General features: G+C 36.0%; 1 protein-coding gene across 4 annotated transcripts in view; it reads left to right on the top strand.

The window, feature by feature from the left end:
• Positions 1-23,888, top strand: part of LOC121321015 (type II inositol 3,4-bisphosphate 4-phosphatase-like) — a 320,135-nt gene that overhangs the window by 196,060 nt on the left and 100,187 nt on the right. For all 4 annotated transcript variants that reach the window (XM_041259931.1, XM_041259921.1, XM_041259912.1 and 1 more), the window contains one exon: positions 10,847-10,926. In XM_041259931.1, the coding sequence (XP_041115865.1) occupies positions 10,847-10,926 (80 nt within the window). The remainder of the gene's footprint in view (positions 1-10,846; positions 10,927-23,888) is intronic.

Below are 23,888 nucleotides of genomic sequence, written 5' to 3'. Positions count from 1 at the left end.
AGTGATGGGATAGCATGCATTTCTAGAACTATCTCTGTTCACATATAGCACAGTATAATATTAAACATCCTCTGAATAAAGAACAGTGTAAATACAAGACAAATTAAGCCTATATTCAATACAGATATTTAATCTTTTGAACAGGATTTAATGGAACTTTGGTTTTAAAATATGCAGCATAAGCAGATCAGGTAATAAACAAGAAGCAAAAAAAAGGGTGGTGGTGGTGGGAACTTTTCGGAGAACGACTTAATGTGTTCAATATTGTGAAAAACGTTTGGTCAACCTAATGTGGCTGCCACATTGAGATAGCTACTGTATACTGCATTCTCTGATTCTCTCAGTAAAGCATGATTATATGTGTTGTCCTTTTAAAAATGAAATGTTTTTAAATGTTGTTGCATCCTCCTAGCTTGATTACACTAAACACTTTTTTTTTTTTTTTTTTTTTTTTGTCTGTGTGTTACTACGCGGTTCTGTTGAGCTGTTTTGAGTCGGCTTAGGGCTTTGGCTTAAAATGTTTTTTTTTTCTGCCTCAAAATGATATTTAAATAATACATGCTATACAAATAATTGGACAAGGATGCACGGTCAATTTAATGTACAGCTTAATGAAAATACATTTCCAACAAACGGTGTTAATGGATTGCATTTTAAATGGCATGCAGGCTTGCTTTAGATCCCTACAGAGGTCCGGCACTGTTAATAGTATCTTGAGCTCCGCTTTCATTTACTGTCAGTGAAGTGTCAGAGATAAGGCTAAAATATTAAAGAAGAAAATCAAAGGTGGTCAGTGGAACCAATTACAAAAGTTATTCCGAAAGCGCTCAGCTTAGATTGTTGCAGATTAACAGTTTAGAGCCGTGCAAGTGCAAAGCTTGATAACAGGTTGCTGCAGCTTGAATAGTTGGGTTTCCTTCATCCCTAACATAAAGTGCTGTATCTGTAAAATGTAATTTATTAAATTGTGACTCCTTGTGGCAGACCTTAATGATAACTTATGGCAGCCAAGTAAGTGCAAGACAATTATGACTTCTGATTGCTGATAAAGGAATTGGGAAAGGTGGCTTTAAAGAAGTTTTTCTATAGTGGAAATATAAACAGTTAGCTAAACTAACTATGAAGCAGCACCTATAAGGCAACTGAACTGAAAACCCTTAATCGACTTGAGTGAGAAAACAAATGAAAAAATCAGTAACAGCAGTGCCTTGTAGCAGTCCAAATGAAGCCTAACGGTCTCAAAGCAAAGTTTCTTCTGAAATTAAATGATAGATGTAAACAGTGCCTTACTCTTTTTTTTTTTATCAATTCTCTATGGGACATTTTGAAATGTTTTTTTCTTTTTATACCATGAATTTAGAACTTGATTTCCCTACAGTATGTATGTTTGTTTTAATGTATTTATTAAACATTCCCCATGGTGCTTAAATGGAGTTTGATATTCATGAAAGTGTTCTAGACCAGGGATTTTGGTTCTCAAACTAGGGATTTGGACCCCTTGGGGTGGAACAACTACATTATAAGCAGACTTAAAAAAATATATAATTTTACATGTTCAATTAGTGAATCTATTGTACAGTTCAAAATCTGAATAAAAGATTTTAGATCTATTTTCTGTTTATACATAATCTAGATCTAGTAGTATTTCTGTAATATATTAGTAATGGCTTTTTGCACAGGGAGAATGCACACAGTAGACCAAAGTCACTTCAGAGAGGGTTCCAGCTAGAAAAAAGTTTGAGAACCGATGTAAATGAGTGCTGATTTTTGTTGTTGATGGCCAGAACAGTTTTATTAATACCACTATTATCAGGGTGCAAAATAATCTTCTGTCTTAGCGACACAGGTGGGCACACTTCACTACCAGCGAAGGAAATTCTACAATACCAGTTAAATTGCATTTTCTTCCTGTTTTCAGTAAGTAAAGGGCACAATCATAAAAAGGATGTCATGTTTTTCTTTTCTTTTCCTCTGTCCCAGTAAATACAAAAAAAACCAAACAAGAGTAACAAACAGGTTAAATACCAATTGTATTTATTTGCAGTTAATTTCACACTGTGATTACAGGGTAATATTGCACATGTGGAAGATAATAAAGATAATAAAAAGCAGTGGACCAGGATAAAGACTTTCACAAACCCAGTTCAAGGTTGGCAAAGTAAGTGTAACCACACAATGTCACAAACCATTGGGGAGGGGAAAGGCAGAAGCTGATCCATGAATGTCAGCAAAGGACTCAAAGCAATCCATCACAATCTCATGGTTAATGGAGTCAAAAGCCACTCATACATGTAGTAGAACTTTGATGACAACGTCATCGTAAAGCAGTGATTACCATCAATCCAGCAGGAGCAACACCCCGAGAGGCAGGACTGATTAATATAATCAGTGAATGAAAGGGGCCACTGTGGGGAAACAGCTGAGCAGGCAAATAGTAAAAATTTGATCCAGCATGCCAGCAGCAAGTTTGGGGCATCATCTGCTTTGCCACCTCAGCGGCTATATCTCCAGTTACTGTTGAAGAATGCTATGACCTCAGTTGGGACTGGGTGGATGGAATAAGATAATAATAATAGTTCTCTACATGTGGGTTATGTGCATCAGTAGAACAATTACTAGTCTATTTAACCTTGTGTGACCATATGGTCACATGTAGCACTCTCTCATATGACAGCCATTAGGTCTGCCAATATTGCCAACAATTGTCCAATTTTGTATTCAGCACTTGAATTATTTGAGAATTTTTATTTGCATTACAACTTGTTTAGAAATGTAACTTGAAACAATATTTTCCCAAATTTACAGTTGTTGTTTTACAATATATACAGTATAATAGAAACTGCTCCAATTCCACCACTTTAAAGTTTACACCACTCTTACTTAAAATGCATAATTTTTATAGTATATGTTAATTTATTAATTCAAATGTAAATAAATAACACAGAATCCAGTGACATTTGTGCACACTTGTATTGTTTTGTATTTGTTTTGTAACATTAATGGACTGTTTGTTTTTACTTTTAGAAAATAAATAAACAGTACAGTGCAAACATGGGAGCTTTATAAGTACTGTATGTACCAGTTTCAACTTAAATGTGTAAATATGGTAATGTAAAAACAAAAATAAAACAAAATCACAGTGTTGTAGGTTTTCTTTTTTTTTCTTTTTTTATAGTTTATATTACAGTATTACTGTATGTACCAGTTTTAACTTAAATGTGTAAATATGGTAATGTAAAAACAAAAATAAAACAAAATCAGTTTATATTACAGTTTATCCTAGCATAATTCACAATAACATCACCAGGATCACTAAAGTATCTGGAACGTTCACCCTACGTTTGCAAGTCAGGTTGCATTATAGGGGAAATGGGAGCCACGACTTTACAGTCTTATAACCGATTCGGCACTATAACAGGTTGTGCTATAATGGGGTGACACTATATTATGTTATTTCTAATATGTTTGTTTTGTTGTTTTTTTTTTGCTCATAGGTGATGTAAGAAATACATCTGTAAGAAACCACAAGTTATTTAGAGCGGTGGACAGGAAACTGTAAAGGTCAAGTTCTCAAACAAAGTGTATGTAGTTGCAGACCACATGTAAAGCAAAAAAGACCCTACAGAGATAGAGCTGAATTGGCCTTTCTACTCCCTGTGTTTAGGAGAAATGTTGGCTGGGGCTAAATCAGCTATCATCACTGTTCAGATAAGTATTTCATTCCAACAAAGACTCACCTTTTATTGAGTAATTAAGTATGTTGTTTTAAGAGAAAAGGTTGTATTCCAACAGAGTTCTGTATTGGGGTCTTGGAGTTCCTCTTTCTGTAGACAATTACAAAAAGCAATCTCATTCCTCCAAAACTGGGATTGTAGGTCTGTTCTGACATTTCATCAGTTCTATTATTGGATCTTAGAAATAGACGTCCTATTGGGAATTTGCACTAGTGTCTTTCTGTGTGAAAAGTGTTCTGTACTTGGCTGAAAGTACTGTACTTACTATGGAGGATTTTGTGGTTTGGTGCTTCACTAGGTCACCAGGGGATTAAAAGGAAGAGTGAATCTAATCAGTTTCCACAGCTTTCTGTTGAATTTTGAGAGCAGGAGAGTACCTGACTAAGAAAGATGTACGTTCCTGTGAAAAGGTTTTGTTCCTCACAATTAAAAGTAAATGACATTTAAGGCTTGACATCATCTAACAATGCCAGCAATTTTCTCAATTATGCAACTAACATACCCAGTAAAAGCATGAGCAGAGGACAGAGCTTTGCAAGCTGACAGTATTTTAAACATATTAGCTCAAGTGGTACTCCTAATCCAAAGAAATAGGCTGATGCTAACTGAAACCCTGAAAAGCCTGAAACCCTGTTGGGAAAAGATGAAGGTAATAACCTGTGTAGTTCTATATAGGAATATACTGCTACAAATGCACAGAAAATCTGGGAAATAAAGCGTTATGATGTTGAGTTTAAGTCTTACCATATGGGTTTGAAATGCATCTAACAAAAAGAGCCATAATGTACATTTATTTTTGCAGTGGTTTTTTTTATGAATCCTTTTTTTATGGCATGTCTAACTCTTGCATGTGTCATTTTGACCTGCACAGCTTGTACTTTAAAACAGTACTTTTGTTTAATACTTGGAGTTATTTTTAGGGCACAAGGGTGTCTACTTTTAAGCATAACCATGCAGTGTAAACATTGGTTCCTGCAGACACAAAGACACGCCCATGCTGTCATGTGTAGGTGTTGCTTGTAAACCTGCTCTTTTAATAAGTGAAACTTTAGAATGTGTTTACCACTGTCTCTATGGTACTGTTACTTTGGTTGCAGATGTGTCTTGCTGCAGGTACAGTACATTCAGTAGTCCCCCCTCCCCTCAAACGCTGTCATTGTCAGCTTGGAGAATGATTAAAATCCAGCATTTGGGCAGCAGAGATGCTAACCACTCAGAATGAAAGGAAAGGTAAAAAAAAAAAGAAACAAAATGAAGCGACTTACCCTTCAGGGTTCTAAAACCTTAAAGTTTTGAACTATGGATAGAAATACCTCGTCAGCAAGCCTGTTCTGAATATCGGATAGCAAGGTGGGTTTAGTTTTGCTCACTATCTTTCTACAAAGGCTTTTTCTTATCAAGCGATTTATTTTGTTTTTTAGGCAGTGCCTAACAGGTCAGGGCTATAGAAGTGAAATGTTGACCAATCAGTGTGTGTGTGCGGTTACCTTAGAAATCTAGGAATCTCATTGTTTCATCTTGAGAAGTGTTTAATTATTCAGTAGGTGCTCATACATTATACCATTATGTCTGTAATATCTGTAATGGCTGTGGATTGTGAAACAATGGGCTACTGACTGCCAGTATTGGCAGGATTGGCTTGCTGATAACAACTGATAAGGATTTGACCTTTGGTCAGAATATTCAGTCAATGCAACAGCAAGCTACAGTATTGCTTTAGCAGTCTTTTAACAAGCAACCTGTAACTGACTAACCAATGTGTAACAACCACACATTGGATTTAAGCAGCATACTTTTTGAGCATATGCCACTTAAGTGGTTGAGCTTTGAAGCAGCTTGATGTTGTCTCTGTAAGATACGCAAGGTATTAAATTGCCTTTCCCAGTAAATTGATTGATTGTATTGCAGCACAGGGTTATCAACTAGGAAGTAGTTGGTTAGTGAGTTAACTTTACAAGCTAAATGCACAGAGCTGGCAGTCCGAGGGAGTGCACCTTGCAGTGCAAATATTGTAACTCAGCATATCTAAGGACACTTGTTGACTTTCGAACTTGGAGTCATTATTTCACAGTGGATGGGTTTTTTTTTTTTGAGTCCTTCGGGAGCTTTCTGAGTAAGCCTTTACATTGCAGGAGAAACATTTTTCCTTTTTTTGTCGCTGTACTGATTGCTCTGGAGACTGAAGGGTGAGTGTTGTAACGATGATGATGGCCTGCCCCCATCTATGTTTCCGTAAGACCGGGTCTCCAGATGCTCAGGTATGGCTGGTTTGCATCATTATAAACAAGGACGTCTTCCATATACTGTTGCTTCCACATTACAAAATACATATTTTATAAGTAGTGTGATTCTATTTTGCCAAAATAACCAGGGTCAGATGAGGTAATTCGGCACAGGGGGATTAAGGGACAGTGAAAGCTGTGGCTAAACATTGGAAACAAATAAAAGTTAGCTACTGTTGTTTTGTTTTTGTGCTACACATACAGTATGACAGAAGTTAAAGTTCTCTTCATTGGTGGAAAACAAACTACAGTAATACATTAACTTTGTAATACCTACAAATAAGTGATACACTTAGAACAGTTAGATTTTTGTACTCTGTGTCTTTCATATTATCATATTTTGAACATGCTACTTGCCTATATCTAAAGAAAAAAACTTCATAGTTACCTCACTAGTGCTGTTTGTTTTGCTATACGTAAACTAATAATGTGTTGATCATTGAGAACATTTAAAATCTTTGAAATATAAGCTGATGGTTTGTAATTAGTCTTCATGAAAGGCTGTTACTCTCCCCACCGTTTCCCAACTTGCAATGAAGTCCTGTCTTTTCCAATTAGTTCTCCTACACCGCGGTATGCTGTATGATTTAATTGGTGCCTGTGGTAAATTTGGTTATGCACATTGCACATGCAATTTAAAATATACTTTCTGTTTGAAAAGAGAATAAATAAATCCTCAGTGTGTGCCTTTGTCTTAGGTATGTAAATACTGTATTATCAGGGATGTGCACTGAATAGGTTGTGGGTTTTAGCCAAAATAGGTAAAACACATGTTGGAGTGTACATGTTTTGTTATTATTATTTATGGGACTGGCATCTTGTCAAAATCATATACGGTTAAGTTTTTCATAATGTTAAATAATGTAGAAAACAATAAATGTTGTGCCCTGCAGTATTTTGAAGTAAATGCAAATTTTATGAGAAGAAATACAGTAATTCAAGCTTAACACACACACACACACACACACACACACACATACACACACACACATAAAGAAAGTTGCGTAAAGCTGGCTAGCTTATTGCTGGTTTTCTACAGTAAAATTCAAAGCATTACTCTGGAAGTTTGCCCTTGCCCTTGTACTTACAGGTCAAAATAGATCTGGGTCTCATTTCCTGGCATTTTCACTTTTGATAATGATGTTTCTGACACTTCATGGACAATGGACAGTTTGAACTTATTAAAGAATCCGCCCCCCTGCTATTTACTCATGTTGTAGAAAACTGTCACCTGCATTTTGTGCTAGTATGTGATAAAGACTGAGGAACAAGGTTGAAAATACTAAATGTGTTAAACCTGTGACAGAGCCCAGGCATCAGTAGCAACTGCTTTAACCTGCCTGACCACCCAGCCTTTCTGCAAAGAGGGTTTATTCACAGTTTCCATGTGCCACTGGTATCGATCTGAATAGCTTTGAAATCAGTCCTATTCTTTTCCATTTCTATTTAGAGTCACAACATTCCACACAATAAAAACAAAAAACATGCATTTGAAATCATTACAAGTGTTAAAACCAGTTCTTTTATAACGATGCTCATGATTTTAGTCCAGGTATGATGGGTTGTGGTCATATTGCATTCCTCATCTCAGAACTGTAGTGTTAGGAATCCTTTGCTGACTCAAAGCTGGCTCATGGAGTCTGCTCAGTCTACAGCCACGCTCTAATGTCAGACTGATGTAAGCATGGAATTATACAACGGCTGTGGTGATGATCATCTACTTCTGTCTAAACCTGTTATTTTAGGATGAAAGGGGTTGGAATGACAGCAAAGGAAATGAGAAGGTGGGAGGGGGGAGGCCAGTTTTTCTTTTTCCTTGAACCAAAAATGATAGGTAAGTGATTGCTCTCTTGTAATTCAATAAACTATGCACATTCTTGGCAAGTTCCAAGGCATCTCAATCATTTTGTGTTGAAATGTGTCTTACTGCTTGAGTTGCAGTCTGCCAGTGTTATAGTGTGAGCACAGTGTGAGCTGTAGCTTTTTATTTTGATCTCTCTCTGCTGTAAACTTCAACCTCATAAAATGTTGTGTCATTCTGCATGTTTGAGTGTGTGCACACCCATGCTGATGTGAATAGTACTATTTTTTTTTTTTTTTTTTTGGAAGCTACAGTTACCAATTGTCCCCCTCTAGCTGTCTGACTCATGTGCTGTAGTCAGTGGTGTGACTCCTGCTGGTTCACACAGCAGCAGCAGAAGCAGCACGGGGTTACAGCAAGCAAGCACAGGTTTTTTTTTTTTTTTTTCAACACCGGCACAGGCAACTCACATGCTGCTATTGTTAAAGGGAGGAACGTAAAGTGGTACATAAAGCAGAACATATACGCACTGAAAGCCAGTAATCTGATTCTTGACAAGTCTGTGCCAGGGAAGCAGCAGCTGTGTGTGTGTCTCCTTGCCTCTGTGAAGAGCAGTACCTGAGTAAGTACTCCCAAGCTTTTGCATGCATTTCTGTAATTAACCCCTCCTTCCTGCTCAGGTTTGTGGGGATTAACCAACCTCTCAAGTGCATCATAGCCATCTGCAGCACCTGAGTGGCCACCTGCAGGGAAATGATAAACAAGACAGAAAATGAGATGCCCCAATTCCACTACAACTCTTAGCTATTACAAGCCTAGTGGCCTTCAAATTTAGGTGTCAACATTGGGATAATACAGTGAAAAAACATACTACATTAAATATTGACAGAAAGGGTGCTGCTTTCTTAACTCAAATAAGTACAGGTTTTTTTTACTTTTTTGGGGTGGGGGGCGGGGGCTGCACTTTCACCCTGTACTCCAAATCTATACTAGCTTACCCACTGTACAGTATCGTAAGATGCAGTGCGCCAAGGTTACAATTAAAAGTTATACAGTTCTGTAACGGAAACATTCTGAAATGGTCTTTTGGAAAGTTTCCTAAACAGGAAAGCCATCTCATTCTATTGTATTAAGAGCATTAATGTGCCAAACCCCTGCTCTTAACTAGCTAAACAATGTGAACGGACCTGGACACTTGCTTTTTTATTTCAGTTGCAGAACAAAGTTTGTTTAAGAATGTATTTTTTTAAAAGGTTTGTGATATTTGTATTAGCGCCCATTGCTTCTACAATACAGCTAACTTGGCATTAAAAAAAACAAATCGACAGTCAAGACATTCCAGTTAATTGAGTGTGACATCCTGTGAACTGATTGGGTAGCTTGCTTTGTGTGAGCTGCAGAAAATATATATTCACCTTTTTTCAAATTAGAACTACAGTGTATTTATGGTAATGAAGTCCACATAGTGATAGGACTTTTAAAATAAATTGATACGTAATTATGTAAATTGATGACTCGGAAGTTATCACATCATTTAATGTGATTGCATGTGTAATTAAAGCTGAGATACACATTAACTTACTTCGTTATTTCATGATTAATTGCTGTTTAGTCTCAGCAATGACAGTTTAACATAATAGGAATTTAATAATGATGACCATGACGTATGTTACGTGTTAACATATTTCAATTGTAATGAATAGAATTTAAAAGAAACATCATGTGCATTTCGGTTAAAGATAGCTAACAGTTATAGCCTTTCCAAATTCTAATATCATTGCTTTTAGTACCGTAGTTACATTGTACATCAGAGATGGATTTTATGATTAAGATAATTGCATTAGAACTACTTTTATTCAAACTGCACAGAAACATGAAAAGTAGGAAATGGCTCGGGGGGGGGGGGGGGGCTTGCCTATAATTGCAAATGTCAAGACAACAGAAACAACATATGTAGGAGCCGAGTGAAGACTGTAACAGTAGAAAGAAAATGTGCAGCTATGAATCATTTGGAGAGGTAGTGTGCATCTTTAATTATAACAGTGTTTTTTTTTTGTTCCATTTGATTTAGTTAACTGCTAGCTAATTAAGTCGTAATTGAATAATTAATCCATGGAACATAAAAAAGACAGCATTAACATGGGAGTATTAGTGAAAGGTAAAGTACGTGATCGAAGCTGTCTGATGAAAGAATAACTTATCCAGGCTCTCTTCTGAAATGGCACTTGGAGAGACTAAATTATTCATGGGAGCAGCAGCAGCCCTTGTTGGTTGTTCACATACAGCTACTAGTTTGTACTTGCATGCATCAATGTTTATGGTAAAATATTGGAGCAGTTATTGCAGTTTGAAAAGTGATTGATTTTGGTGTAGCACGGCTGGCAAGCTTATTTTGGATTTCTTAATTATCCTGTTACAGATTATTATCCAGTTACTGATAATATAAGACCACCACATGCCAACAAAAAAACATGCATTGTTGTATTCTTATTTTTTTTTGCTTTTAAGATGCTTTGTCTATACCATTTTAAACCCCTTCATGTTGTTTATGACACTGCATTATCACTTGGCCTACATTATGTTAAAAAAAAAAATTGTATTGCAACCACAGTTTTTCAAATCTGTTTTTGAAATGATTCCCAGTAGTAAGATGTATTAAAGAGATGGGCAACTGTTTCTTCTTTCAACTGTTCTCAAGGTAGTGTCAAAAGGGTTCATGAAAGGATCTGAAACCACAACAGACTTCCAACAGGGACTAAGGTGCATTAGTCATTTTTGCAATATTTAAGTTGCTCTTTGTAGCCTAATTTTTACTTTGTTTTTCTTTTTTCAATCTTTACATTTTGGCATCCAGCAATACTATATACAGTATGTAGGGCTGTTTTCTCTTTATATTTAAAAAAAAAAAAAATCGATCTGGTTAGGTTGGTCCACTTTAACACTGTACTTCTTCCTTTGTTAGCTCAGATGGATTTTCTGTCATTTTAGCCTTCCCTAACTAATGACCGTCTTTTCTTTGTGCCCTACAGAGAAGCTTCCTGGGCTGCACAACATTTTCAGTAGGTGATCTGGTGAAGTCCAAGGATCAGCAGTTAACCCTCAGCCTGAGGTAAGTCTTTGAACCTTTTCTTTTCTCTTCTACAGAAAGTCTCCATGACATTTACTGGAAGACATATCTCAGAAATAAGCCTTTCAGTTTAAAAATAGCTAATCGACCACTTTGTCATCCTGCTACAATCACAATTGCATCAAGGTGCCAATTATTTTAAGCAGCTTTCTTTATTGTGGTTCAGCACTCAATAGTGCCCTTCACTTTATTTCCCCTGTCTGAGCCTATTGAAAATTCCTGTCATAACCGATACTGTAGCAGTATGTGCTAATCAGATTTATGAAATAGAATGCTTACCATATAAGTTTTACCAGAATGTATGATTTTGTGTTTAAAATTATAAATTCATTTATAGGCTGTAATGTACCTGTGGAAGAGGGAAAGCCCTAACTATAAATAGTGTGTGCTGGAATACAGGGCTGGCAGGGAGAGGGTTAAAATCCTCCCTGAATTCACAAAAAATAGACAAAGAAAAGACGTGATGTTAATGCTGTGATTCATACATAGTGTTCCGCATTTATTTTTATTTTTTTATCTTAACAGATTTTACAAACATTAAAATAGGGATAAAATATGTAAAAATGTGTTTCTAATAAACATCTGTAAAAATCGGAGGAAAAAAATCTCAGTATAGATACTTTATATGTAGAGTATGTAGCAGGTTCTGGTTTCTGATTAAGTATAATGTCTTTGGGCTGCACGATGAAGCAGAATCTGTGCAAATCGAGGCCACGCTTTCCTAAGTTTGTACTTTGTGAACGTTTGGGCAATCGCTGTATTGACCGAGCTCATATCTGCAGAAGGTATGAACGTGACATCAGCACAAAACAAGCCAGGTTTATTTGCCTTGAAATCATAAAAAAAGAAAATTTACAGAAATGGATGGTCCAAGGCATCGGGAGATGAATCAAAAATCACACTGGACATTTCCATCAATGCATTCCATAAGTTTACCATTTTCTGTCAAATGTTTACGATTGTCGGTGTTAGGCAGTGTTTAGCTGATGGACAGTACTGTCACACAAAGTCACCAATACATACCTCTCTGCAATATTCAGTGGTTGTCCAGCAAAGCACAGAGCTCTGACAAACTCATTAACACAGTCATTCTGCGCTCTTTTTATAAAAGTGTGTGTAAAAGCAGCATAAATGGATTGCTTGTCTCCGTACACTTTCTTGTTTTAGTTTTATGTGTCACCTACTGTAGTATGTTCTTTTATTCTATCAGTGCGAACACGTACCTAAATGCAACAGTATTTGCAACACAATGTATTCTCTGCTTTATCTGCCCCTCTTCTGCTGTTTGGCATTTTATATATGGTATTTTGAAACATTGTTTGCTTGTGAATATTCATATGAATCATAAATTGATTTCTCCCCATTCCCCATCCACTCATGATCAAGCTAGTTACCATGCCCAGCACTTGCCACAATAATCTGACTTTGATTGGCCATTGGCCAACAGAATCAGGTGATAATGTGTTTGTGAACCAACAGAGAAATAATCCCGTGCTGCGTTTGAACATTATTTGATCCTCTGTCTTAACATATCCGAGGATACAGTGTAGGGCTTCTTATTACAATGTCAGAGTCAAAATAAAACATTTTAACCAAAATATTGTGTATTTCCTAAAAAATAATACTGAGAAAATACTGAATAGTTGACAAAAAATTGGGTGTAAATTCAGTAAAAACCGAGGTTCAGTTAAACAAAAATCCTGTAATTTTTCAGTAAAATTCGAATACAACAGAAATGCAGAACACTATTCATACAGTAGTATTTTGGAAAGAGTTAAGAGCTTCAATTCTGCAAGCTTTATATGACTTTTATTGATAACCACATGAACCTGCCACTTCAGTGTGGTTGAATGCTTTTTGTTGACTCTGTCACTGGCATGAACCTGAACAGGTCTTAGTTTGCACTTCATAGATGAAACCAAGTGTTGGAAACTATTGATCCCCTTTTTATAAATTAGAGAAGTGTCTGACTTTGAAGAAGTATTGCTTTTGTGTCATGAAATAAAAGTAAATCAGTCTAAAAAGACCTGGTTCCACTAAAAAGCTTCTTTTGTTTTTTCTTTTTCTGATGAACAGCTTTTTATGACTAATTCTGGGTCACTTGTTTTCCTGAACAGTCAAATTATATAATGTTTCCACTTGAACCTAACCCTTCTTATGTTTTAACCCCCCCCCCCCCCCCCCCCCCCCCCGACAAATGATTCATATCTTTGTCATGAATTTAATAAGAATAAGGACCTACGTTTTTATCATTCTGTTCTGCTCTTCAGGGCTGTGTACTCCTGGGTGCATTTGATAAAAAGAAAATATCAATCATTTAAATTTATGAAATTACGAGTGAATAGGCAGTTCAGACAAAACTATTTCAAACAATGCATAATAGGCATATTAATTACTTTACAAGGGGGTGCCACTGACTAATAATGGCTTCAAGGAGTAGATATGAAATATAAGGAATAGAATGTAAAGCAATATAAGATGGGGGAAGGGGGAGGAGAGTGAAACCAAACAGAAACCATGCTTGTTAGGATTAATGACTTCCTTTTCTTAAAATCTCTTAAATGCTGCAAATTCAGCTACTTTTAGTCAGTCTTTCTTCTCTGTTTCAAATGAATAGTGTTGTAATTCCGTGACGACTTTCGTATTTACTGTACTGCCTACTATTTTATTAGACCCAGATCAGAGGACCAGTAGCAGTTGGACATAACATGGCAGATGCATTTAATTACGTTTTATTCACTGTCCTGCCGTGCCAGTAAGTAGATAGACGGCTGTGTGTCTCAGTTAAGCATCCCTTTTTTATCACTGGTTTTCTTTAGTTCAAGTTCCTTGCGGACTGTGACCACACTTTTTTAACAAGTGTTAACTGCCTCCTGTAACCCAGGGGACTGTTGTCTTGTGAGAATAATAGTTATGTCTTGGCAGCGATAAAGACAAGAAAAGATAGATTATCTCTGAATGATTGCATTTATAGCCCTGGTGCTGTTTGCAGGGGTCCAATCAGTCTGGGTATATTTATTTGCCCCCTCCAGGAATTTTAGGCTGAAGGATGAGGTAAAGCTTTGATTTGGTGTAATGTAGAGCCAACAGGAAAAGGAAAACAAAAAGGTCAACTTGTTTCCTTCATGACCCAGTTTTATTGTGAAAGGTGTCATTGTGGGCCTGAGGCTTCTTTCTGACACCTCCCAGGGGTAGGAAACAACAACCCACAACAACCAGCACAAATGATTTGATAATTGCTCAGAAAGATTTGTCTAAAATAACCCCTTACAGAGAGAAACACTGCTATATGTGTGACCATGGTCATCTAAAAAGGACAGGTCTGCAACTGGTTTAAACTGGGGTGCTGGAGATAGTGTCACTGGAATCTCTTTGTTCACAATTGAATTAGATGTTCTGCCCCACCATTTGCGCTGCTTTTCAGTAACAGAGATAGATCAGAACTTACAGTGCATTACATACATTTTAGAGTGTGCACTGTGAACATCATCACACAGTTTAAGTTAGCATAGCCACACTTTTACAGCAATTTAAATGTCACGTTTAAGGACATCCATTCAAAAACATAGATTAAAATAGGTCTGCTATGTATGCGTATACCAAACTGACTTGATGAATGCTGCATCATAGCTTGTACATATTTAGAAATACTAAAATCCAGTGACTGACATTTCTGTCAGATTGGTGTTTCTAAATTTAACACTGTTGATTGTTTTATAGTTGTGCATAATATGTATTTTTTAACATTGTTTCCAAGTTTAATGGACATGCTTTGTTATTCAGAAAATGTTCTTGTGGATTCTCTGATACAGTATTGCTTGCCGCTCTTAGCTTACTGAAAGAAAAGTAGAATTGGCACACAATTCTGTCAGATAATTTTAGGGGTCAAGCAGGAATTAAACACAACCTAGCATGTGACCCGCTGCTTGTCCCTTGGCTTCACTCCAGAACATGGGCTGCTTCCATGTGTGTCTAAAACTACAGCTGTGTTTTGTGTATCATAAAGTTGAAATACGGGCCTTCAAAGCTTTCTGCTGTTTACGGAAAGTCAAAATTGTACATACTATAAAATGTTTTAAAACAATTTATCAGGAATGTGAAGATGTTCCCCTTATTAGCCTTTGAACTCATGTACACTCATTAAGTTACTGTTTCATTTTTTCTCAAACTGTATGCGTTAGAGATGGCGGAATAGCTTGTATACTGTAGATATGCTATCCAGAGTGATTCAGGTTTCACATATTACTTGTAACCTTTGAATCATCATATATTAAACATAATGTTATGCCCAAGAGCCAGGCTGATATTATGTGATACCATTGAAATAATGTAATAATTTCCAGTATTCTATTTCAGCAAAATGTATTAAATCATAGTAAAAGTATGATGAAGCATAGACAAGCATTTGTAAATCCCAGAGAGGTATGGCAAAGCATATTAATAAACATGGTAAACTGTGGTAAATGCATAGTATACCCATGGGAAAATACTGTGGTGAACTATAAGGTGTACTATAGCATGCAATGTATTTGTACATTTTATAATTACTCTGCTCTACCAAAAGTAAAATAAAACTATAACGGGGGCGTGGGGAACTATTCTAGAAGAGATGTGATAAGGGACATTGTTGTGTACTTTATAGTACCTGTTCTCACAGAAAATATTTGACAAGAACGACTAGCAGCAGTTTTTGTTTCTTCAATATCTGACAGATCTGTAGGGCTGCAAGTGACTCTTGTCTACACAGGACCCGGTGTTGACATGAGGTATTCTGCGGCACAGTGGGTTAATGCATTAGCATTTCACTTCTGGAAGCTTGGGTTCTGTTCCAGGTTTGGTCACATCTGAAATTGTTTTTGTCCATAATTTATCGCTAATTGCCATGGTTGATTAAGTGATGCAGGACTGCTTTGTCACCGTTGTGCACCAGCTGAGCTTTCAGGGTAAGTGTGAGGAGTTCTTCTCTCACCTCACTGTTTATTCTTCATCTAAATTCCCCTAAGCTGTCATTGTATAAAATTGCCTGGCAGCAAAGAACAGCACAGACTGTCCTCCTCGGTATTGGCTTTATTAAGCCATTAGTAGGTAATTCATGCAGGGTTGCCCATGCAGGAGATAGGCTGTAATACCTTGAGAGTATACTTTTGTGCTGTTCTAATAGCAGTGCCTTCGGCAATACAAGACACCACATAAAGTGTTGTATTTGAAAGATTAGACAGGCTATTCTGCCCTCTTTACTCAGAGCGATAAACTTAGAACTCTGATTCAGCTGTATTGCCTGCAGACGTTCCAGCATCAGAGTTACTGGAAAACTTGACAGCTGGCTCCAGCTTGACACGTTTAAAATTGGATTTGGCGCCACAAATAATTTAAGTCAGGTTTGCTGCTAAGATTGGCTTTTGAGGAGGGACATTTACAATTTAGAAAATGCTAAGATGTTTATTAAGAGCAGAGTGGTGCGATGCAAGGAAGTGTTAGTTCTGAAGCCTGGCCACAGACTTGCTTTGACAGCAGACATTAGTAAAACTACCTACCCAGGGGAAATATCCAATACATGACAAAAAAATTAACAGAGGTAAATAGTTTAAGTGATCAAAGTTAGGCACCTTAGTGCATACTCAGTCCTTATTAATCAAACAAAAGATCAATACAGTTTATGTATGAAATAAAATAGACACTCTTTTGAGTCAATGCTGTGATGATATAAGGCCATAGAAGTTAACATTTTCAGAAGTTACTTAGCAGTAAAACAAATACTGTCAATGAAAAGATCCACAGAACTGCTTGCAGCTGCAAGTGTGTGGCTTGTATGTAAGTAATCACAAAGGCCCCAGATGACATCTTTACAACAAATACATGATGACCGAAAAACCAAATACAGGTAGTGAGCAAGCTGTATTTGTAGCTGAATTTCAATTGTTGAGGGTGTTAGATGTCAGTTTTATTAAGAGTCCCTATGTCCTGTACAGTATGTTATCTGATTGCTGTGTGCAGTGCTCTTCCACCCCATTGTCATCATAGAACATCTCTAGTATGTACAGCACAATCATTTTACATTCCCTCTTCCCAATTTGTTCTGATAATATAAGTTTTTTAGTAACATAGTTCTGGGATTTAGTTGGAGTCTTGGAAAAATGAAGTATTGAGGTCACAGAATGTTCTCTTTTGGCTTTGTTCAGAATCAGATCACTGTCTTCACTAACAGTACAATGGCTTCAATCATAGCCTTTATATGCAACAAGCTGTCACTCCAGCTCTTAAATTCTGTTTACTGAGAAGAACGGTGCCAGGTTTTTCCATTAGAAACACAAGGGAAAGCATACCGATTACACCACCTCTGTTTTTGTTTGTTCTTACTGTTTCTCTTGGGGACCTTGGGTTGAAATTTTCGTGTCCTTGTTAACTCAAAACATAATATCATTTTAGTCTTAAACCAATACTAAACCTGACTATTTGAAGGTCATTTTCACTCTACGTTATAATCTATAAAGCTGTGATATCTATAAAAAAGGTTCATGCTACAGCAAGGGAACAACTTTTTTATTTATTTTTTTATAGTAAAATGTAACAAAGCCAAACAGTGCACAATTGAATGACATGAAAGACACAACTGATATTGAAATTTTAAAATAGGGACATACCACATACCGTACAGTGAGCTGGTCCATCAAGACATATACTTTTAACCTGGTTCTTTTCAGACATTTTTGCATTCCCTCAACTGCGACAATTTATATGTTGTATTTTTTTAATGTGTCTTCTGTTTAGCACAGCATTGCGGTCAGGGCTAGCGCTGAGAGTAGCAGAGGCAGGAGACGGAGATTGTAGTTCAGACTTTTGTTCTTTTAACAATTTAACAAACAAAATGTCTGAACTAAACCAGCACCCAAGCAACAGATATATCAGGGTAGGGACAGATAACACAACCTGCTGTTTGGTCCTTTCTAAACCAACCCAGGGAACAAAGGAACTGGTTTCTCTGTGATACATGTGGTCAAACTCAGATTTGACATTCAGTTATTGAGTTTGAGTCTGACCACATTTCTCACATATTTTTTGCAGGGGTGGGATTTGAATCCCATGCCTGCCAAACTTAAATTCAAAGTACATCTACTTTTATTTACAAACGCACAAAACACATATATATATATATATATATATATATATATATATATATATATATATATATATATATATATATATTTTTTTACATGTGCACAATAAATTGTCTACAACTTAATGTTTTATACAGTATGTTAAATAAAGTGTGATCTAAATCTTGTTTTTTGTTCTTGAAGATAGAGGTGAGATCTGATAGGGTCATGCTTCCTTGTGTGATTATTTTTTACATAACGTAGACTCAGGCATACTAACCAATTTTTTCAAATCTATTTTCTTACCTCTTATTAGCACCAGCAGTTTTTCCACTTGACCATATTTTGGGTTCTCTGCTTCTATTTCTATTTGTGATAATTAGAGCACAGATAGGTGACTGTTTGTAGGTGATGGTGTAGCAATCCAATTTCTTCAGTTTCAACTTGACAGATTAGTTAGTGGTGGAGCATGCATCCTATTCAACTCTTGTCAGATATATTATAAAAGCAGAAAGAGTAATTTGATAGTAACTGTAAACATTACCATTGAAATTCAGAAAATTGAAAATGAAGATGGCAAATCTAAATGGAACAGTGGTTGCACCTTGCTCTTGGCTCTGTTTTGTGACATAACATATTGTTTCTCAGCAATCCAAACACATTTCTTTTCTGGACTTGTGCTAGTCACAGCAAGTTAAGATAACAGGCATCCAATTGCTCTGCCAACTATCTAATCCAGCACTTGCATGGGTATGTATAGTTTAAATGCAAGGCATGCCTGCTAGCTGAAGGCTTTGCTGCACCATTGGTAGTTTAAATTCATGATGTCTGGCACAGTTAATGTTTTGCCCCAGACATTTATAGAACTGTTTGTTGATTTTTATGCCTTTAGTTCTATAGGAATCCTTATGATTTATCTGACCTTTATGTGGGCTCACTTCTTACCACCTTTTAGTATTTACAGACGGTATCCTGGTATCCTCTACTTAACCACTGAGCAGTGTTTTTCTTTATTCGGGGGGGGGGATTTTATCCCCATTTGTTCTACTCAATTTGAATATTGTCGCACCACTACTACCCACAACCCTGGAGGATTAAAGATCAACAAGTGCCTCCCTTCCTGTTACTCACTAAGCCTAAGCAAAGGTTGTTACCAATACTGAAATCTGGACATGTGGGACACCTGACCAGTGAATGAAGCTCAGGCATTTTTTTTTTTAGCCAGTCTGGGGGATGACAAAGGCCAATGCAGCGTCATCGCAACATAGTGGCATAGTGGATCCATTTAAGACCCTATATAATCTGGCCCCATTTCATTGTTAGTAAAGGTTGGAGAGGAATTTAACAGTCAAATAGAAGCTAAAGAAAACAAATGCTTTTAATATATAAGCTTGCAAGTGCTGGTCCTAGCAGTTAAGCGGTAAATAAAATGGCAACAATGTGGGTATCATTTACCTTCTTTTTACATTGTTCATATAAGGAAACATATAATTTGTGGACAGGCTACTTTGACATTTTTTGGAGCATTTTTAACTGGAATCAGATATTTTATTTTCTCTGTTCCAGCACATTCAAATCAATTAAGAATTTATTTTTACACAATTGTCAGCTGGTCAATAATGTATGCTGAATGCTGCTTTTCATAATGAATGTTGAATCTCCTAGACACTCCTTGAGCACAAGATGATGCAAGGTGTTCTTCTTAATAGTACTTTTAAATGAATAAACCACAAAGCTCTCCAGGCATCTTGTTGATAATATGATGTACTGCATTGTGATGGAGGTCACAGAATCTCTAACTTAGAAGTCATCTGGGTTTTGTTTGCAATTCAGCTGTCATCGATCCTCAGCAAAGTGCCAAACATAGTTTTCTACCCAGTCAGGACTTAATGGAAATGTACTCATATGCATTAAACATCATAGCAATGATTATCCTGCACACTCAATATGCTATGAGTATGGTAATTGGGTTCCGACTAACTGTGGCTGTAATGTAGTGCTTATGTTTAAGAAGTACTTGGTTCATGTTTTATTTAAGGCTATATGTTACATCCCTATAAATTACATTAACCTGCACCTCAAGCTAGACAAGAGCAAAAGATTTGAAAGTAGGGAAATTGTTTTCAGCAAACGCATAACTCGAAGCAAATGTCCAACAATTGCATTTAAAAAACATAAAAATGTAAATATTTAATGCACATTAATGTAGTTTCACAGCACCAATATTATTATTATTATTATTATTATTATTATTATTATTATTATTTTTAATTGACAAAGAACATAGCATTGCATATATTTAGAAAGCCTACTTGTTTTTCTAATGAACAGAAAAGCAGGAAGTTAGCAAGTACCAAAACAAACAGTTATTGGGTTATACTGAAATGATCAATAAGGCTCGGAGGCTGTGATAAAAGTTTAGTGAATAGTTATTACAGTTATCGTATTTACCATATTGAGTGTGACTGATCTGTTCTTAAAGGCAGGCCTACACGGTGCTTCATTCATCTGACTTTAAATTAATCTACATAGAATGATGTATTACTGTTATACATAGGCGGCACTGCAGCTTCTTACAATATACTATACCACTTACTTGGATTTAACATCTTGTGTAATAGTTATGTCCTGTTTTTAGGGTCCAAAATTATCATCATTATATGCAATTTTGTATTTCACTTTTTAAAATTTTATTCTGGCTTGATTTACATGCATTTTACATTTCCTGTGTTGTTTGGATGAGTTTCTGTACTTTAGATTTTCATCTATTCATTTCCTCACATTATTTTGCTGCTGAGGGTGCTTTTGCTTGTTGTGGGTGTTGTCTTTCGTGCTTCAGTTACAAGAGTGGTAGCGTGTTTACTGTGGTTCAGCTGCGAGTGGCCTGCATTCATTTACATCCCTGGGTGAGCAGTTTAGCTTCGTCTCAGCACTGTTAGAATGTATGATGATTTTTCAGCATACATATTCGTTTGTTATAATTTAAGAATGAAGGAAAGCTAGAAATTGTAGTATTACTTTATGTAATAATCAAAGGCTCTTATTGCTCTTAACGTGGATTGACTAAAGAACAGGCAATTAGACAGGTAAGAACAAGAGGCTTACTAGGTTTGGGCTGTCAAAAAAAAACAAACAAACAGACAAATGAGCTGTAAAAAATTAATGTTAGGAGTACTGTATGTAAATATGGTAAAAAAGAAGTTATTGCTCATGATGTCATGTGAATTTACTGGGTATTTAACTCTACTGCTTCTCCGAGCTTAGTTAAAAATGTTGCTGCTTTGTTTGCTATCATTGCTACAGTAAAGTTGTATTTGCATGTCATTTAAAACATAACCATGTTGTAACTGTTTACTCAACTTCACTGTTCCAGTGGCCTACTGACAGTTATGGGCAAAAAAGTATATGCAGCTGTGGCCAAAAGTTTTGCATCACCCTATATAACTAATTTTGCTTCATAAAGTCCAATGAAACTTGCTGATATTGTATAAATTGCTTGAATACTTTATGTATGGCGAGAACAGCAAAAGGTCGATGAATTACTTTTTGACGGTTGTTCAATTGTTACACTGTGAAAACTTTAGATAACAATAATTACTATTATAGTTTCTGGTAGACTTTTCCACTATATTAAATCATCAAAGAAACCAAAATAAAATATAATATTATTATTATTAATAATTATTAATAACAATCAATATTATAATATATATATATATATATATATATATATATATATGTATTTAATTGTCTCATTTAAAAGAGTAAGGATTTTAAAATTTGACCACGTTTTGAAAACTGGTATCGATTGAATATATATATATATATATATATATATATATATATATATATATATATATATATATATATATATATATATATATATATATATATATATATATATAACTATTATTATTATTATTATTATTATTATTATTATTTTTTCTTTTACATAGCAACAATATAAAAACATATGTTATTAGAAAAAACAAATAATCATTATGCTTTTTCTGGAGAGAGAGGCGATTTACGTAACTTCCTTTTAGTCTTTTAGACTAAATGTTGGTTGAGATTGAGATTATATCAAATAATAATAATAACCAAAGCAAGCTAGACAGCATCTCTTCCTAAATGTTGTTCTTTTTGTTTTCTGTGAGCTGCTAATAACTCAACAGTCAGGACTGATCTCTGTGCTTGCAGTGTGAGAGGGTAGAGTGTTGGGACACCAGCATGTGCAGCTGTATCTGTAATATTGAATATTCATTCTGTACCTGTACCACTTCACCCTCACCTTTTTACTGGGGCTGTCACCCACACAGTCTATAGGTGTGTGGCAAAGTGGTTTGCAATGCGCCAGTGTATAGGCGATATAGTGCGCAAGAGAATGACAACAACAATGTTACTAGCGGAATGATGGTTTATGTTGTAATCCAAAGTCACGTGATAACAGTAAATAATAAAGTTAACTGGCAGTACACAATGGTGTGTATTACTCAGTGAAACCATGGGGTTCACTCCTGAAATAATAAACACAGTATTTAATACACACACAATATACAAACACGGTCACAAGTCCAAAGTGAGTGCTGTAGTGCTTGTGGTGCAAATACACTTAATAGTGAAACAAGTGCAGTGATGTCAGGGTTTGTGCTAGTTTGTAGCGACAGCTCCGGATCGTGTTAGCTGTCTAATAATAACAACAAACAAATATATAATTAGACACGACAAAACAAACAAAAGACTCACAATATATAACATGGTTCTCTTTCCGGGTTAGCGTTTAACCATAACAAAGTAACAGATCACCTTGCTATGTCCCCTTATATACTGTCAATCTTCTGCTGATTTTTTCCCTCTGACATTCTGGATCATCAGAAGAAAGGTTTTCACTATTTTCCAAAGCTTCAACCAAAGATATCTGCTTTCGTTTGGTCATTACTACCACTATAAATTAACAGTACAATCCTATAAACTTAAAGTTACTGTTTCACTTGCACCGATCGCACAAGATTATATGCATCCACACTTAAGAAGCCAACATTTTGCAAACCAATGGTACGGCTGCAGGTGCCAATGCTGCCTGTATAACGCTTATATTTTAACAGTACTTTAAATGTTGCGGTGCAGAAGTGCAACAGGGGTATATTGTACTGAAAATGTGATATATATTTTAAACACAACTGTGAATGCTGCTTACTTTCTGTCACTTCCTTACTGTGTGGGAGGTAATAACTTTTTTCACCTCAGTTACAAAACTTGAGCGTGAAATGAGGTCAGTGCTCACTCAAAGAACAGTATTATATTTTCATGAAAGAAAAATACTCTGCCTCACTAATTTGTATAATTATAGAAAATACAGCAGAAGCACTGATTAGAGGAGAAGCCTCAAAATGGAGCAAGGTAACCAGTGGAGTACCACAGGGATCAGTATTAGGTCCTTTGCTCTTCCTAATCTACATTAATGACTTAGATTCTGGTATAGTAAGCAAACTTGTTAAATTTGCAGTCGGCACAAGAATAGGAGGAATGGGAAACACTGGTGCAGCAGCAAAGGTCATTCAAAATGATCTAGACAGCATTCAGAACTGGGCAGACACATGGCAAATTACATTTAATAGAGAAAACTGTAAGTTACTGCATGCAGGCAATAAAAATGTCCCTTATAAATACCAAATAGAAATTGAAGAAGGAATTTATGAAAAAGATCCAGATGAGAAATGTCTTCATCTAGACAATGTGGGGAAGCTGTAAAAAAAAAAGGTCAACAAAATGCTCAGATATAATAGTGAAAATTGTTGAATGTAAATCAAGGGAAGTAATATTAAAACTTTACAATGCATTAATAAGACC

This window comes from Polyodon spathula, chromosome 1 (assembly GCF_017654505.1).
Source record: "Polyodon spathula isolate WHYD16114869_AA chromosome 1, ASM1765450v1, whole genome shotgun sequence".
NCBI classification, from domain to species: Eukaryota; Metazoa; Chordata; class Actinopteri; order Acipenseriformes; family Polyodontidae; genus Polyodon; species Polyodon spathula.
The sequence above is the reverse complement of the archived record's forward strand: the minus strand, read 5'-3'. Positions and strand labels throughout refer to the sequence as shown.